The 19,676-nt window shown below is 41.3% G+C and overlaps 1 protein-coding gene across 1 annotated transcript in view; it reads left to right on the top strand.

The window, feature by feature from the left end:
• The first annotated feature begins 6,700 nt into the window (after nt 1–6,700).
• Nucleotides 6,701–19,676, top strand: part of slc47a3 (solute carrier family 47 member 3) — a 15,039-nt gene continuing 2,063 nt past the window's right edge. The window contains 15 exon segments of the mRNA XM_042063929.1: nt 6,701–7,063; nt 8,085–8,168; nt 9,643–9,714; nt 9,823–9,971; nt 10,066–10,108; nt 10,197–10,241; nt 11,745–11,842; nt 12,004–12,101; nt 12,272–12,385; nt 15,596–15,663; nt 15,789–15,897; nt 16,140–16,155; nt 16,157–16,213; nt 19,080–19,149; nt 19,268–19,400. Of these exon segments, the coding sequence (XP_041919863.1) occupies nt 8,094–8,168; nt 9,643–9,714; nt 9,823–9,971; nt 10,066–10,108; nt 10,197–10,241; nt 11,745–11,842; nt 12,004–12,101; nt 12,272–12,385; nt 15,596–15,663; nt 15,789–15,897; nt 16,140–16,155; nt 16,157–16,213; nt 19,080–19,149; nt 19,268–19,400 (1,147 nt within the window). The 5' untranslated portion in view covers nt 6,701–7,063; nt 8,085–8,093.

Below are 19,676 nucleotides of genomic sequence, written 5' to 3'. Positions count from 1 at the left end.
CAAAATTTGGTTGAAATTGTGCGTAGACAGTCAATAAAATACTAGTGCAAAGTCAGGCCAATAAAAGGCTTGGGTAGTTCTGTTTGACCTAAGTAATAAAGAAAGTGGCATAGTGGTGCAAGTTATGTAAGAGCAGCAGAAGTGTTGTGTTTTCAGGACAACAACACCAAGTTGTAAAGTGTACAAGTGTGCAAGTGTGCAAGTGGAGTAGTGCAGGCGGCCATTGTGGGTCCAATGTCCAGGATGTTATGTAGCTGAGGGTGGAGGGGGGAGAGGAGGGAGAGAGTTCAGCATCCTTACAGCTTGGTGTATGAAGCTGTTGGTGAGTCTGGTAGTGCGGGAGCGCAGGCTTCTGTACCTCTTCCCAGAGGGCAGTAGATCAAACAGATTGTGAGCGGGGTGACTTGCATCACTCACAATTTTGGTCGCCTTGCGGGTGAGGTGGGTGGTGTAAATGTCCTTCAGGGAGGGGAGTGAAGCACCAATGATCCTTCCAGCTGTGTTCACTATGCGCTGCAGGGCTTTCCTGTTGTATTCAGTGCAGCTTCCGCCCCACACAGCGATACAGCTGGAGAGGATGCTCTCAATGGTGCCTCGGTAGAATGTGGTCATGATGGCTGGTGGAGCACTTGCTCGCCTGAGTTTCCGCAGGAAGTACAGGCGGCGCTGAGCTCTCTTCGCCAGTGATGCAGTGTTGGTGGTCCAGGAGAGGTCTTCACTGATGTGCACCCCCAGGAATTTGGTGCTGCTCGCTCTCTCCACCACAGCACCGTCGATGGTCAGTGGCAGGTGTTGGGTGTGACCTCTCCGGAAGTCAACAACAATCTCTTTGGTCTTGCTGACGTTCAGCAGGAGGTTGTTGTCCCTGCACCACGTGGTCAGATGGTCGACCTCCAACCTGTATTGAGTCTCGTCGCCCTTGGTGATGAGACCCACCAGAGTTGTGTCGTCAGCAAATTTCACTATGTGATTGTTGCTGTAGGTTGCAGTGCAGTCATGCGTCAGCAGGGTGAAGAGCAGCGGACTGAGCACGCAGCCTTGGGGGGCCCCTGTGCTCAGTGTGATGCTGCTTGAGGTATTGTTGCCAACACGTACTACTTGGGGCCTCTGACAGAGGAAGTCCAGTAGCCAGTTGCAGAGGTAGGTACTGAGTCCCAGTTTGTCAAGTTTGCAGATGAGTTGTTGTGGTATTATGGTGTTGAATGCAGAACTGAAGTCTATAAACAGCAATCTCACATATGAGTCTCTTTTTTCCAGGTGGGTGAGGGCTGGGTGGAGGGCAGAGCAGATTGCATCCTCTGTAGACCGCTTGGCTCGGTATGCAAACTGGAAGGGGTCCAGGGTGGGGGGGAGAATGGCTTTGATATGTGACATGACAAGCCGCTCAAAGCACTTCATGATGATGGGTGTCAGTGCCACAGGGCGGTAGTCATTGAAGCAGGATGGAGCAGTTTTCTTCGGCACAGGTATGATGGTGGCAGCTTTGAAACATGATGGGACGATGGCTTGCTTCAGGGAAGTGTTAAAGATGTCTGTGAAGACATCCTTAAGCTCCCCTGCGCAGTCCTTCAGCGCACGACCTGGGATGTTGTCTGGACCTGTTGCCTTACGGGTGTTGATAGCAGCAAGTGTCCTCTTCACACTGTCAGCGTGATATGTTCAGTCATATTACCAAGACAATGCATTTCTGCATAACTTTGTCCATATAGTACTTTTAAAACAAGGTTCATGTTGTTCACCCCAGTTGCTCCTTGACATAGTGTGCAAATGTAATAATCCCAGCTAAGTAAATTTGCCTACTTGTGGACACACAACAAAAGGCAAAGTACATTCCAAGGGAGAGACTCTTCGGTCAAGTAAAAAATGCATGGCCCCAGCTGTGGAGCAACTGGCTGGGGCACCTGCACCATACGCCGGCAACCCGGGTTCGATTCCCGCCCCGTGGTCCTTTCCTGATCCCACCCCTGCTCTCTCTCCCGTTCGCTTCCTGTCACTCTCCACTGTCCTATCATTAAAGGCATAAAAAGCCCCAAAAGCATGCTGAAGAAAAGACTTAGTAAAGACTGAGTAATTGTAGCTTCACGGAGATCCTGGTGTAACTATATAACTGCCAGGATTGTATAATGTACCATTGCCCTTGAAACCTTTTGGCATGGTCAAGTAATTCCAAAAAAAATCTGTGATTTAGACAGCAGTTTATGTTCCGTAAATACAGGCAAAAAAAACTATTCTTACCAGGCACAGAAATGTGGTCTTACCCAAAATAACTTAAGGTCTTTCATATGAAGACAAAGAATATCACGTTGTGCCAGCATGCATGTCTGGATTCTCTTCCAGGAACCATGGCCAACGAGGCCACAGCACCTCTATAGTTGGCCTCTCTATTCTTTACCCCAGCACAGAACACAGAATGAATGTGCAGCAGTCTTTGGCACGAATCAGAAACATGCCTTGTGTTAGGTTCTATCCCTAAGGTAACAGTAAAATGATAATTTGTCTGGTGTGGCAGTCCAAGACGTGCAGGAATTCTCTGTGTGGTTTTTGGTTAATGCCAGCACCTGTTGTGTTTTGTATGTGTGTGTGTGTGTGTGTGTGTGTGTGTGTGTGTATGTGTGTGTGTGTGTGTGTGTGTGTGTGTGTATGTGTGTGTGTGTGTGTGTGTGTGTGTGTGTGTGTGTGTGTGTGTGTGTGTGTGTGTTGTGGGGTAAGGGTAAAATCCTAAAACAAGAAGCCTACTCAATCTCAGTTTGACAACTGTACAATCTACATCACACGATTCCAGTACAACACAATACTAGGCATTACATATCGTTGTCCTGTTCTTCTTTTGACCTTTCCTTTGGTTTTCCTCAACTAGTAAAACGCAGAGTGGCCGGCGTGGGCACTGGGCAGTGCAGAGTGTGCTACACAGCTGTAATCCCACACAGGGATGACTTCACACAGCTCCTGTGGTCACTGGAGCTCCAGGATTAATGAAACCCCTACATTGCGACACAGACAGGAGACCAGACTTCACAACTACACATTTACGGACTCCAGCTGTGGGCTTGCACTGCCCATCCCGGCGCCACAACAACACAGCTTGCCTTCTGCTAACACAGGTAGAGTTCAGGTGAGAATTTCTCACCCTGCTGGAATATGCTTAAAAAGCTGGCATGTTTCATATGCTTCTATAAACATGCATACGGTAGGCCAAATGGCAGGTGGCAGATTTAGAGCCACTACGCTATACAGTATACTACGCAACTAAGTCAGAAAAGAAAATGCATATACAATTGCCTGACTCCCAACCACAAAGTCTCCTTTTTGTATTGGGACAATTAAAAAGTTATACACATAAAGAGTGTGCATTTAACAAGCGGTTGGACATGCACTGCTGCCGTGATCACTATGATCTTGGGTCTTAGGGGGAAAAACAGATATAATTACAGTGCCTTTCTCTCTCTTTGCTGCTCTTCAAACACCCACTCATTATCCAATTGAAACAAGCGTGTGTATATCACAGCCTCCATTATTGGTAGCTATATATACATTTAAGTGTTCGAAGAGAAGAGTAATCATGGAATTCTCTTTGCTGGGGTTGCATAAAAATGTGACTCCAGTTCCAGGTCTTTTGATGAACTCACGACAAAGTGCTTAACCCTATGTCTACCACATACAACCCTGCTATTAGACATACAGTCAGTCACATATAGACTTGCATTTTGCAAACTTTTAAGCCCCACAGAAAGGGCTTGTCTCACAATCTGTCTATAATAACCTTGGAGAAGTATAATGGAAATTAAATGGAGATCCCATTCTACGTCTTTCCCCTGAAACTGTCATGGCCAGTTTTGGAAGAGAAAATGTAAGCGCTTTGAAGAAAGACATGACATAGTTAAATACATAACTCAAAATGCATACACTTAGATGGCAAATACAATAAGTGTGTGCTGCATCTGCATTCCACAATGAAAAAGCTGTAGAATGAAATGGGACAATTACAAGAACTAGAACAGATACAGTAATCCTCTTCATAGTGACACATACTGTAGCGTATGTTCTACATGAAAAACTAAAAGCAATAAAATATAAAGGATAACATATAACTCTTTCACATTCACATGATCAGTACATCCTGTGAACTACCCAACCCAAACCGTTGCTGTTCCAAGGACTTTGTTTCTTTCATGAGAGTCTTATAAGGTACAAAAAAAAACATAAATACATATTTCTAGACGAACCTGGAAAATGTAGTTCAAAACGTGACCATAACAACTGCTTCTGCATGGGAGGTCAGGCACTGTCTGTAAAAGCCATAAACACAGAGACGAGTGATTCACACCATGCAATCCCTATCCCTACTTTGAGCACACCTCAGCCAGAGTGGGAGCTCTCCAACCCCACATGGAGACCCACCCACATGGATAATGTGATAGCACGACAGAAGTGATGAGCCCTAATGACAGCCACGCACTATCTATTCCAATGGCGTGCATGGCGGGGAGGTTATGCTGCCAGTTCAAAGTAGTGGGGGAAGATGACATGGGTTAGGAGAGTCGGTTTTTGCCATCCCTGTTCCTTCAGGGAAAGGACATGAGATCTTTAATTACCAGGCCTACAGCGCGTCTGGGCATTCGTCTGTAGCACAGAGGCTTTGTCACCACTCCCAAATGCTGTTCCCTCAACCAATGATAAGAGTGCCCCCTACAGGCCAAACTTTGGATACAATACTTACTTCCAGTCAGATGACAAGATACAATCAGCCTTATACTCTTGAAAGCTCTGCAGTTTAACTACTATTTACTTCAGAGCACTTGTCATTACATGAATATGCACCATGCTTGTTACACAATTATTTAACCCCATTAAACTGTTTTTCTCTGTCCAAAGCTCCATCTATATATATATATATGTATATATAATAGCCTCTACTATAAAAATTAGAAAATGCTTTCTTAGTTTACTATTGCTAACTAAAACAAAGCCAACACTGGACAGAGGCACACAAATATTGTTTACAAAGGCTTAGTTTTCACATAGAAAGTCTAGACTTTGCCTCTCAAATCATGAATACCCCTAACCCCAAAACTGCTCAAGGCAGATTGGCAGAACACTTTTGACGGGCAGGGACGTAACTGGAAAATAGGCCTATGGTTAGTGGGGTTATACATACAGTAGACTCCCTTATAGCTCATTCATTACATACCATAAGCATAAGCTCACATAGGTCTGTAGAATAGATATGAATTAAGACATTAAGATAACAGAAAAAGTGGTTTCGATTAGTTTGCATCATAACTTTTGTTGATCAAATATGCAAGGGGCCTGTGTCATTCAAGCAGATCTAGCCATACTGATAGTACATATCAGCCTTACAGTACGTATTTTCAGGTTTAATGTTTTCACATTTCTATTTTACAGTAGTAGGCTACTCGTGCAAATAAATTGAATAATTTTGACTGTAACTGTGCGCAGAGTGGTTAGTAAGTTGTGTGCGCTACATTAACTAAGCTGTAGGCTTCAGAAGGCCAATTGTGTAAAACATTGTGTGTAATTGGCCCCCAGCATCCTTGATCCGGGCCTGTCTGTTTGTTCTACTGACTTGGTGGCCAATCCTACAACCTGTAAATGACTGAATGAAGCCTCAAATTATTTTGCAGACAATCGGTGGCCACAATTCACATTGTTGACCTTTGGCCTCTGCTGTAAACTGACACTAGGTGTGGAAGAAATGTAGCTTAAAGATGTATAAATACTGAGAGTCTGAAATAAGGTTTGTCTTTCTCGTTAGTTTAATAATCTCTGCGCAGAGAGGTCTCATAAGCATCAGGCAATCAGGATACAGAGACAAAGTCTGTGCACCCAAGAAACAATCAGTTTCTTACACACACATATATCTCGCACAGTATCATAATCTCATTGTATCATTACACCTACTCTGCACACACACACTTGGTCAATACAATGGGTTATTTAAGAACCAAGGACATTAACATTTCTTCTGTCATACAACACATGATTTGCCATCTGATCATTAGTTACTGAAACAGAAGTATTAAATAATTAGGGGTTTGCACGGCGTGTCATCAGATCTGGACATCGCCATATTGGAGATACTCGCCTCATTAGAAAGCATTAGGCACTGAAGTAAATCCCTAACATCGTCAAGGAAAATGGTTAATTATTGCCGTGTTTTAGGTTGTACTAATAGGTCAGACTGAGAAAAACATCTGGTGTAGGTATCGACTTCCAAAAGTTATTAAAAAACCAGGGAGAAGGGACAATAATGCCAGAAGTTATCAGGGGAAGGGGGGCTTGTGGTTGAACTTGGTACTTCGTCTCTGTGCTGCCAATAATCCGTAATTTCTCGAAATATCGCGCCTTTTCTTGTGGTCCAAGTCCTGCCCTATATGCCTTTGCATCTTAGACGCATTTTGATGAGCTTTTCTGTTGTTTAGACACGGCTACAATCACGTAATATATCCAAAGTGCATAATACTCCATTGTACTTCATTCACTGAGTATCGCCAATATGGCCGCGCGTGCTGGGTTACCATAGTCACCGGCCAGAACGTGACGTCGGTGCAAACCCCTAATAAGAACTAATAAGAATCTTGAATTTCCCCTTGAGGATCAATAACGTATCTATCTATCTATCTAAGAAGTTTAAGAACTAGATTAGTGTCAAAGAAGAATGAATTCACACTAGAAGTATCAATTATAAGGAACAACTAGGCTAAACTTAAACAGAGTCTATTCAAAAGTGCAAAATCTTACGGAATCAAAAGTTAAGGTCCATCTTTTTGAAAGATAGGTCCCACGGACCGGAAATAGAAGGGTGTGACTTCGCTACAAGTGGGCTTCTTTCAAACAGATAGGTGGATAAAGGCAAATCACTTGCAATAGGCCTACGACGTCATAGGTTTACTGTTAGTAGCTAGATGTTATTTTGTCAACGTTTTGTTAACGAAGAGTTTGAAAACATGTTTAGCAGATGTTTACGGTACTTCCGTAGTTTACTGTAATACCTGTTGGCTTTAAAGAAGAAGTTGTGAAACTAGCAGCAATAGCGGTACCAGCAGTAAGTGTCTTTTTTCTCCTTGCGTCTTGTGTCAGACATGACAGATAAAATATTAAAATAAAATATTAAAATCGAAGCCTATAGTAAGACATAATTGTTAAAAGACTAGAAATTTACAGGGAGGCCTACTGTAAGTATGAACTGAAAATGGGTCTCCTGTATTTTGTCATGACTACACTTCCCAGACTGCTTGTGGTTTTACTTTAGCCTAAAGGAGCCCCCAAAGGGATGGTGGGAATTTATTGAGGAGCAAACACTGTTGCTTCGTCTGCTGTTCCGCGACACTGTCCCGAGCCACTCGCTTACTGTCCTGCACCATTGTCCCATGCCACTTGCCTATAGGCCTACAGTCCCACTGTCGCAACACTAAGTTAGTGTCACTAACCCTAACTCATGGAACAGTTGACAAGACTAAGTGCCATAGGACAGTGGCACAGAAACGTAGTTCAGTGGTACGCGACAATGTCGCGGGACAGTATGGTGACTGGCACGGAACAGTATAGGCGTGATTGTAGACAAGTGGCGTGCGCCACCAACTACAACATATTTTTGCTCCTACAACTACTGAAATTATTCTTATTAAGGTGGGAATTTATTTTTTGAGATCCTGTTGAGTTATCTTACAATAGTTTGCATTCCCTCACAATGTTTTGTGTTCCCTTGCAATACGTTTTGTGTTCCCTCGCAGTTCTCTCCGACAAAGTCAAATATTATAAAACTAATTGTGAGTAAATGCAAAAGTATTGCGAGGGAGCACATCACTCAAAAGCAACACTACAAATAAATGTAATTAATGTTATATTAATTTAATAATATTAAAATATAATTCCCACCATGGCCCTACGGGGGCTCCGCCAAGAACAGTTCTGGAGGGTATGCCTACTCCTTTCTGAGGATCTCAAGGTTTTACCATACTGTATATAGGCTACTGCTTAGTCTAGGCTAATTTTGAGATGTAGATGTATAGATGCAAGTAAGCCTATGTAAATAAATTAGCCTAACTCTCTCTTTTTTTTAACAGTCTCTTTTTATGGACTATTCTATACCATTACAAGTCCGACATTTGGGAAGGACAGAGCTTGCTGGTGTTGCTCTCGCCAATGCTGTGAGTAAAATATATTAGGGTTATCTAGACATTGGGGCCATACATTGACTCATATTTATTTTTGCATATGCCACCTGAAAGTTTGGGAACTCCTATTATTTTGTTTAAAAAAAAAGAAATATCCAAATAACCATACCAAACTACATCTCAAGGTACATTTTTAATTAATACATTTTCATTAATAGACAAACAAAATGAAGACATAGTATTTATTTTTATTTAATAATTCTCTAATTCTTTAATAAAACTCGCATGCAGAGGATAGGCTACCTTAGGAATTAATACAACTTTACAGCTATAGCCTAAATGCGACTAAAATGAAAACCCACAGTGTCTGCCTGTCTTAAAGGTGCCATGTGTAATGTCCGCCAAAAAATCAATTCATACTCCACGTTCCATAAAAGATGGGGGCAGTATACCTCCAGAAAGTGAGTTGGTCTAGAGTAACAACCGAGAGACGTGTATTGCAGTTTGGCTGGCGGTTATGTTGCCCGCATACCGCCTCCCATGGCCGAAACTGGTATTATGACACCTGTCGGGCTGTGGCTAGTAATTTAGCATGCTAATTCAGGTTGATATCTCTGCAGCACTATACCTTGTCATTTTTTTAATGACATCATGCCCTTATTTCTTCTCATTCTTTTGATGCGTGTAGCTAATTTTTTGGATATTTATACCTCAATTCTTACACATGGCACCTTTAACAAAAACTGACGTAGGAAAAAATATGTGAAGCTCTTCAGCCACGACTAGTGTCCTTTCAGGAAGGGAGAATGCCATGTCTCCGTAGCCATAACCTACCCATCTATGGAAAACCAGCCTTGCAACTTTGTTTTCCCCCAACCCAGAGAATCACAAATTGCGCTATAGCAATTGTGCAATAGCCTACTATTTGTATGCATCGTGTAATATTATCTTGTCAGTTAATATGGTTCTTTGGAGATTGTCTTTGCTGGTTCCTATTCTTCAGTTTGTAAACAAATCCACATGTAGCCTATCGTGTCCAAAGGGAAGCGTGCAACCCCTGAGTGGTATTTGTGTAAGATGGCAGTTGTGTAAAATACAAATACTCTAGGGGGAGTAACTGTAGGGGAACCCCAATAGAAAATAAAAATAAAAAAAAAACCTGAAACTGCATTCAACAATTCCAAAGATACATGTCTGTGTTACTATTAACGCCATCAGGATAGCCATGGTTGTGTTCAACCACGCTGCTAACTGCATTTTTCTTTCTGTCATTGTGTAAAGCATGCCCCATGCCTAATACAATGTAAGTTGTTATGTTATGTAAGTGATATGTAAGTGATTAGTTCCTTGATTTTTTGGTGATCTTGGTTGTGAATTGGAGGAATGTCAGAAGGATCTGCAGAGCAAATTTACATGTGCTCACAGTTTCGTCTAGGTTCATGCTGGCAACAAATCTGTAGGGTTCACAAACTTTTAAGCAGAAACTTTGTGTTGTCATGTTTGATAGGTTATAAATGTCACAGGTGTTTTTGTAGTAGGAGTTGGGTTATCAGCAGCTTGTGACACGTTAATTTCTCAGGTGAGCCATTTTATCCCATTGCCCACAAACAAAAATGTAAACACAATTATATATTCTTTTCCATATTCTGTGTGTATCTGGTCAATGTATTTTTCTCTCTGTCAACAGACTTTTGGAAGTGGCAATGTGAAGAGAGTGGGAGTCATTTTACAGAGAGCAATTCTGATTTTGCTGCTGGCATGTGTCCTATGCTGGACCATTCTCATGAACACTGAACCTATCCTGCTTGCCATCAGTAAGGATCCACACATTGTGAAGTGAGGCATAGTTCACCTGTCATAAAGACTTTGTTCTTGCGTTCTTGTTCTTGTATCATCTTATGATTTATGTTATATAATCAATATTTTCTAGGGTCTCACAAAAGTACATGAAGATATTCATGATAGCACTACCAGTATGTATGAATCCAGATAATTACACCAGTGTTTCACTAAATAGACAATGCATAAACACATCAGTTACATGACATTATTTCATCATAGGCATCATTTGCTTATCGACTTGAGTCAAGATATCTTCAGAACCAGGTAAGAGATTAAACATTTTTGCACAAAAAAGATCACAAGATGTTCAAAAAGAACATTCATTACCCTTTTGACCACTGATGAAGTAATTTAGACGTTTAGCATTCAGTTAGAGTCACATATACACACAGGTCACACAGGTATTACAAAATACTTTTACTTATACTGCACTTGACACTTACCCTGCTCCAGAGTTCTCGCGAGAGCACAATGGAATTGTCTCTGCGAGACACTCTGGCAATGAGCAATGATGCACGTTATTTTTACCCCAACAAATTCGGGGAACCAGCTAAACTGATGAAGACAGTGCTGCAACGTTGGAGGACAGTACAAATTGGTCGTAGTGTTCCATGTCAAATCAGCATAGAAAATCGCTACCTTTCATTTTCCGTTGGTCTTATTACACTTTCTAACTTGAGAGGAGACAAGTTTTAAATAGGAAAATTACCGGAAATCTTAGTCACTTTTAAACGTGATGCTAGCAGGTGAGAAGCTAATGGTCTAATCAGATTTAATGGTCTATGCTAAGCTGGAGCTAAAACTGGTATTGCCAGACTCAGAGAACAGCTGGATGAACTGAAGAAAGGTAAAAATCAATTGTTTAACTCAAGGGAAGGTGGAAAATGAGTGTAATTCCCCAAATGCTGGAATATCCCTTTAATTTGTACGCCTATCCACTGCTGTCAACAGATAGTTAGATGGCATAACATGTCAGGATCCTGCCTGGACTACTGACTGTATGCCACCCTGGTGGCCATTTTGTATATTGTTCTGTGTCATGTGCTCTGTGTTTACCCAGAGACTTTCTAATGTGGAGACACAGCACTAAAAAAATACTAGTTTGTCACGCCAATATGGCCGTTGTCTACACATATCCCACCCCTTCTTCGGCAAAACGTTGACATGTGAATACATTGAGCCAATCATGTGGTGTGATGTGAATACATTGAGCCAATCATATGGTGTGTTGTGAAGACATCGTGCCAATCATGTGTTGATGATGATGTGATCTCGCCGCTGGAGCAAGATTGGTGTCGTGAAGCCTTGCGCACGCGCATTTTTACCGAAATGGATGCCCGACGAGTGCCCAAAAAAGCGTTGTCAAATGGCCGCCGAGTGGAGGGACTTGCCTAAAAGGACTTTGGTTTACCTGTCTGGCCATGTGTCTTTGTCTCCACCCATTCCCTTATATGGTCTGCACTTCCTGTCTTGTTAGTTTCCCTCTGTTTCTGCTCACACCTGTTCCTGGTTATTGTCTTGTTGGTTTCATTCAGTCCACTGTCTTTCTGTTAATTGGTCTGTGTATTTATGCCCCCCTCCTCTGTCCTTTGTCGGTTTGTCTCTCTGTTTGTTTTGTTGGAGTCCAGTAAGGTTGTATGTTTGTAGTGTAACAATAAAGTGTGTTTGTCTAATTCTGCCTGAAAGAGTTTTTCGCTTTGGTCCTCCTGCCGTTCCCTGGCAAAAGAAATGAAGGGGGATGTGTGATTTGCGATGTGTGTTTTATAGGAGATAATCTGGCCACAGGTCATATGTGGGGTAGTGGCAGTTTGCATCAGTGCACTCACTAACTACATATTCCTGTTTGTCCTGGGCCTTGGTGTTGTGTGAGTATACATTACTTATGTATGATACAGGTCAATGGATATCAAGGCTCACTCTTGTGTAACAGAATTGATTATTACCATTAAATGTTTTGTACTACTCATTCAACAAGACAGCTTTCAGTTTAGTTCAGGTATGTTTCTATGCTTTTTATGTTTAACAGTGGTTCAGCTGGAGCAAATGTCATCTCCCAATATTCCATGGTTATAACACTTTTCTTTTACATTCATTGGAAAGGCCTTCATAAGAACACTTGGGCAGGTAGGTAGGAACACCAGTGGATATGTGCCATAGGTGAAAATGTGAACTGTTTGGTTATGATGCCAATTGACTACACTGATGCTTGCCATAGACCCCACATAGACATGTGGAGTATTTCTCTGAACCAATGTCACAGTAAAAACTGTAATGCATTCTGGTTCCATGGATAGGCTGGTCCAAAGAGTGCCTGCAAGAGTGGGGTTGCTACATCCGTCTAGCCATCCCCAGCATGATCGTGATCAGCATGGAATGGTGGACTTTTGAGATCGGGGGATTTCTGGCAGGTCAGTTGCCAGAAACATCATTTTTATTCAGGACTATACATACATTTCAGTGGCCACAGGTGAATCTACTGTGCTGTACGTGACTGTCTCTAAAGACAGGCAGACACAGTGGGTTTTGATTTCAGCCGGGGAGCAACATTGTGCAATTAATTAAAATAATATAGATCAACCATACAATTGCAAGCGACCATGCCACAGCAAAAACAAAATGTAGGCTAAATCAGGTTTCTAGGTTGCCAGGTTGCCAAGTACCGGTATACTTTGCGTATGCTAGCGGGCTACTGTATTAACATCCTCATTAATACTTTAACCTCTTCTGCTGCCCGAACATCAAGCCAAGAACCATAGGTCTACCTTCTTTGCGTTCTCTTCCTGCTTTTTTGTATTTTCTATCCTCCATTTATGTTCTTTTTTTCTGGTTACCAAATTTGACATTTTCCACTAGTTTAGCTTAACAAAGGACAGAATGTCTTGATCTCGGGTCTTTCTTGACACTTGCAGATGGGTTAACGTAGCCTACTACTCCCCACGGGTGAGGTGGAACTTTTGATGATTTTTAAAAAATAAATCGTTATCAGCCAATAGGGAAACTGCCAGAAGCAACAAGCAACAACTCTTTACGCTGGTAAGCGAGACACAATTAGCAGTGAATGCACTTAATGCAGAATCAGTGCAGAAAGCGTTTATTTAATTATGTATCCGGTGCGGTTGCTCCCGTTGCTACCCCTCCAGAACCAGCCCTGTGCCAGACATCGAGTTGGATAGGACCAGGGCCTGGTTTCCCAATAATGATGCACTTACGAGGGTTTTCTATATGACTCATCTTAAGAGTGTTTGTTTGGTTTCTTAGTTTGTTTTTAATTAATTACGAAATTACGAAGTGGATGTTTGCACAAAATAATTCTGTGGAAATGCATGGAGTCCAGTTGCTGCTACTGGAAGCAACTGGAATCCATGCATTTCCACGGAATTGTTTTTGGAATCTGATCCCTTATCATACCTGTTAATTCGTACTCGTCGCTCGACTTATCGTGACTAAATTCAAGATGGCTGCGAACGGTAAACTTCCTTAAAGTACTGTCTGTATAAATCATCTTAAACTACCAGTGCTTTTTCTCAAGTTCTCAATGTCTCGTTTTAAATGTCAGGGCCCTCGGAAGTCTACCAATGAAGTGTGGAGATACTTTGAGCCTCGTAAATGGTGTAAAATAGTGATTTATTTGCATGGCTAGGCCAATGCCGAGGCACCCCCATTGAAAAAGCTGTTGGTAGCATCGGCTAACTAGCGCCAGATTTCGGAGTGCAGGGGACAAGCCGAGATGAGCTATGAGACGTACGTTCACACTCGATATCATGTTTCAACACACTTTAGGTCAATATCAGACCGGAATTCTCCTTTAAGAGCGTCGTGAAAACACTCGTAGATCTACGAGTGATCCAGAGTTCTCGTTACTGGCTAAGCGTCTTAAAGGAGAATTCCGGTATTTTGCGTTTTAGGAAGGATTGTTCCAGTGCACCTATGCAGCTACCACAGAAACCGAAAATTCTCAGGACAGCAGCATGTGTCCAAATTTCAATCTTAAACGTTCTATTTAATCATAAACTATCTGAAAACAGGGCTTTAAGTGTAAAATACCTTGTATTTGTCCTTTAAGGCCCATTTACACCAAGAACGATAACGATAACTATAAATAAATATCGTTCTTGTTAATATGAATGACGACGTTCACACATAAACTATAACGATAACGTCATGAAGAACGATATCGTTGGGGATCACTTTCAGAGCGATTTTCAGAACGATAAAAAGCTAATAGCCAATCAGAACCCATCGAATTTTAACCATCACATTCATTAACACAAGGAGAGACTTTGTTTATCGTTGTTTAGTGTGAACGCTTTTATCGTTATGGTTATAATTATCGTTATCGATCTTGGTGTGAATAGGCCTTTAACGTTCGTTTTTAAAACTGTACAACTCACAGAGTGTTTAGTGATATTTGTTGATGTTCCAAAACAAGTCTGTCTATGCTTCAGACTCAAATATTGAGCGGAAGTTTATACACGGTTGTGAGGTATCTGAAAAAATAGTTCCACAATAGCAAATAACACGTATTGAAATCATACATTGCCCCGATATATTTGTTTTTAATAATCAACGAACACCACTAACCACTCGGTGAGTTGCACAATTTTGAAAACAAACACTAAGGGTTGTTTTAAGAACATGTTTGTGCATGCCCATAGCCAGCCACTTTGAAACAGTCAAAGGCGATTCAAAATGAGTCAAAGTCGAGACAGTGTCCACCACTCTAGGTCAGGGAAATTGTACAGGGAAATTACAACTTAGAATATTTGGTTACACTTTACTTGACAGTATCGACATAAGAGTGACATGACACTGTCATGAACATGTCATAATTAAGTCATAAACGTTTATGACATAACTTTCTGTTATTAAGTTACATTCTGTTTTGTCATAACAAGTTAGGGTTAGAATTAGGTTTAGGGTTAGGATTAGGGTTAGAGGTTAGGGTTAGCGTTCATGTGTCATGACAGTGTCATGTTTCATGACAGTGTCATGTCACTCTTATGTCGATACTGTCAAGTAAAGTGTTACCGAATATTTATACAACTTACTGTAACAATTGATGAGACAGCGTTGTCTAATCAAAAGCTTTATTAAGGATCAGGAGCAGGGACACAGACATTTAGCGGAGAGGTCTTCTGCTCCCGGCTTCTCTGGCTGGGCAGAGGCCATGTTCAAAGGTCACTTCTGACACCAATGTAACAATTGATAAGGCAGCATTGTCTAATCAAAAGCTCTATTGAGGATCGGGAGCAGGAACACAGACACAAAACATAGCACACACTAGGGAAGTCAAGAACACTCATACCTTACACACACAGTATTGGACACAGCCATACCAACACGAAGGGTCACACACAAGGTAGAACTAAAAAGGGAATCACGCTACACTAAAACATGTGGTTTATTTTGTGCTGTGTCAAAATTGAAGCCTATGTGTAATGCCTATTTATAGATTTCCTCACTTTCTTACTCAACCTCTTTCTTATCTTCAAATGTCTTCTTAAGTGACACCCGAAACATTATTGCACAGGCAACACACACAGTATACCTATAGGTTCCTTCTGCACTTGTGGTTACTTTGGAGGAGTTGTTTGCTGACATTTTTCTCTACATGCTAGGACTGTTAAATGAGGTGAAGTTGGGGACCCAGGCCATTGTCTTTGAATTGGCAAATGTTTCCTTAATGGTAAGCTTGCGGAATTTGTATTGCACTCATTTGTATATCATTTTGTATTGTGCTGTGAAATTTAAAACAGTTTGCCTCACCACCAATACAGTCATGCTCAAAATATGGAGCTCTTTTTTTTCCAGATTCCATATGGTTTTAGCATTGCAGGCAGTGTAAGAGTGGGCAATGCCCTAGGGGCTGGGGAGACTGAGAGTGCTAAGCGCTCTGCCAAGATATCCATAGGATGTGCATGTAAGATTTTCTTTTTTACAGCTTTGCACTGTAGTATTGTGGAGGGTTCATGCCTAAGTTGATTCAAGGTAGACATTTGAATGAATTTGTCTGTGTCTTATTTGTTATATCCATGACATTTTATAGAATTTTAATATAAGATCTACGCAGTGTCCTACAGTATGTCTAAAATACTATACTAGCATCTATGCTAATTCTATGAAAAGTGATGTAGTTACCCCCTTTTCTCTTTCCTCATATAGTCTTAGTCTCTGTATGTAGCCATTATCTTTGGGACAACAAAGGATGTAATCGCCTATGTCTTCTCAAATGATGAGTGAGTGTGACTTCTGTTAATTGAGAATGAATCTGAAAATGCTAAATGATTTCAGTGATTGGGATGCCTCTTTATTTTGGTTTCAGGCTTAAACTAAAAATTTAAGTTCTTAAACTGAAAGTTTATTTTCTAATTTTTGCACGTTTTTTTTTTTTTTACAATGCGCCCAGGGGTGTGGCAAATAACCTATGGAGTGGTCTAGCGCAGTGGTTTTCAAAGTGGGGGCCGCGGGGGGGGGGGGGGGGGGGGGGTGCCAGGGGGGCCTCAGCAATTTGGAAGGAAAAATAAAAGCAACAAATAAATACATTTGAAAATGTTTAAATATACCTATTACTAAAAGGGTTGTTATACAATGCCATTAGAATAATTTGTCGCATATCTGAACATTATATTTTCCATGATAATGACTGGGAATAATAGTAGAGTGATAGCTCTCATATAGCAGAAAGCTCCAAATGCAATTTTTACACACTGTATGCTCAATCGCAAAGTGCTTGTGGCTAAAATAATTATTAGAATTAGCTTAATGTAATTTTACATTTGCCGTAGTATTGTCGATGGGTTTAATAACACATCAAGGGGGCCTTGTCGTGGAAAAGTTTGGGAACCCCTGGTCTAGCGCATTGTCTAAAAAACACCACCTAAAACGCATTATGCCACTGACCAAGAGAAACCTGGTCAGAAGTCTATGGCGAGTTGTTTAGTTAGTTTAGTTAGTTATTTTAAGAGCTCATTGTCAATAGTCATATTGGTGGGTGCACAACGCACCATCCTTCTATCATCCATGAACGCACACCAGCGCACGTCCATGCAAAACATCACAAATTGCACGATTACAATGGGAAACATAATTAGAATAAAGATATTACGAAATACTGTACAACTCATGATGAGTTCACCATCATTTGCAAATTGGTAATGACGGTTAAAAGTGATTAGGGAAGAGGCGAGAGACACGTATGGAGCACAGCTGAAGACACACTGTCACAAGATATAAGCAACTCCTCTGCAGGATAAAGGTTGTTTGGTAACACTTTACTTGACGGGTGAGTTCATAACACATTCATAGCACCTGTCATAAACTGCACATAAGGCATTCATGACTGTTTCATGAGACATGACTCAACATTCATACCAAACCTTTCATGAATGTGGAAGACAGACCGACAACAACTTGTCCAACAATCGCAAAGCGGCATTGCCGTTTTTGTTCCAAACCTCTTACCTACCTGATCACGTCCCATCTGAATCAATGGGCTACTCTAGTGCCAAAAAGACAGAACATGGTCAAGCAAATAATTTTTGTTGTGTACTTGTACTTGTTGTATGATGTAACCTTTGCAGATGATTTCTCATCTTTTGCCACTTGGAATGTCCAACCGTTCCAGGTTACACAAATACGGGTCAGCTGAATGTAGGCTAGTTTACAGTGTTAAACTCCGTGATTACGAATACTTCCCAACTTGTATAGTAAAGTGACATTCGATGTAGACTCCATAAGATATGGAGTCTACATCGAATGTCATGAAATATTTACAAAGGCTGGAGAGAAGAACGGCAATGCTGCTTTGCGATTGTTGGACTTTTATTTTGACAAGTTGTCGTCGTTCTGTCTTCTACATTCATGAAAGAGTCTCATGTCTCATGAAATAGTCATGAATGCTTTATGTGCAGTTTATGACAGCTGCTATGAATGTGTTATGAACTCACCCGTCAGGTAAAGTGTTACCGGTTGTTTTATTCAGTCATTTGAACAATATTAGGGTAAGTGTTGCTTTTTCCAGCCTATGTTTTCGATGGTAACCCATTGTCAGTCAATAGTGAAAGTAACTGACGTATAACTGTCTTGTCGTTGACTGACACCATGGTGAAATTAGTTTCACTTTGCCAAAGAGTTCAAATAATAGACGAGTGCAAATGCGTAAAGGCTTTGCTAGGTTTTAGTAAAGCAAAAAAATGTTTAGTGGAATGACTGTTCCATACAGTCTCGCAAGCAGACTCCTTCAAATGCGCCGTTGACTGTCAAAATACAGATGCATTCTTTGACGTTGCGCTTTGCGCCATTAAAGGGTATGACAGATGTCATTCTCATTGGTTTAAATGATGTTACGCCCCAAACACACCCATGACTGATTAAGAAACCTAGGAACACCTTGTTGCGCCATGACAGTGGTTCTCAACCTTTTTTGAGCAAACGCCCCCCTGACCTTACTTTGATCCTCTGGTGCAACAATAGAAATCAATAGGAACATTAAATGTAGGCAACAAGACGTGTCATTTTATCATGGACAAAAATCAAGTGCACATCACGTGAACAACATGCACATCGCAACAATCCAACCACAAAACAGATTCCGCGCGTGAGGCCTGTTTAGGCCTATATATATATGCCTATATATATTTCGTATTTGATTAGAAACAGACTTTTCGTGGAGACTACGCTCAGAGCAGCTGCAGAACAACAGTGAGCGGAAAACGGGCTATGAAACAAAATTAACGAGAGCCCTGTGGCGTTACTATAGAGATGACGATAGCTGGGGCTGGGGGACGTGAGTCCGGGCGTGTGCAGGCCCGAACTGCACTGTATAACCACTGAGCATAGATAAACAGTAAAATGTAGCTGGGACGGTAGAGGGGTTAGAAACCCATGAATGAAAATAGCCTATTTATTTGAGGTAGCCTATTTTTGCACCAAAAATATGTGAAAACCATGAAAGTTTAAAATGTAAAAAAAAAAAAAAAAAAACCTCTCACGGATAATAATCTGCTTTCCGCCAGGTTTTGCGTCACGAAAATAGGGCCCGGTCTCTTAATAAAAAAAAAAGTACCTTACCGTACCTTATTTCATGGTCTGCTGAACTTGCAGGCAAATAAGGAACAGAGTTGCCCAGGTGATGATCATCTATGCTCCCTTCCACATCATAGATGCATCAGGGGTAAGCATATATAAGACCGAAATTTGTGAAAAGCAGACAAAGCTCAATGCCTGGATCTAAAATAACTTGCACCAGGTTTTAGATATCATAATGTCACCTATTGTTTCTTTCTGTTAAGGCTGCAGGAACTAGTATCATGAAAAGCTTGGGGAAGCAGAAGATTGGGGCCATATGCAGCACCTTGAGCTACTATGGCATTGGTTTCCCTATCGGATTGTCTCTAATGTTTGCAGCAAAGCTTGGTGTGATGGGTAGGAAAGATTTACCGGACTATACGTTTTTCCATAGTTTGGCTGGTCTTGCGACTTAGTCAGGTGCAACTTATATATCAATATATAATTGAACATGTTTTTAATTGTTAATTCATACTGACTGACATAAACCCTACATGAAACATTACCGTCTACAGCCGAGAGAGGGCGCTCTAGGCTTGTGGAATGAGATCGGGAGCTTGGTGAACTTAGCCTTGTGAGACCATCCTGATCTTGCGAGCTCCATTTTTCCACTTGCAGATCAGTCTGGCATCT

This window comes from Alosa sapidissima, chromosome 15 (assembly GCF_018492685.1).
Source record: "Alosa sapidissima isolate fAloSap1 chromosome 15, fAloSap1.pri, whole genome shotgun sequence".
Classification (NCBI taxonomy): Eukaryota; Metazoa; Chordata; class Actinopteri; order Clupeiformes; family Clupeidae; genus Alosa; species Alosa sapidissima.
This window is presented reverse-complemented; position numbering and strand designations above follow the sequence as displayed.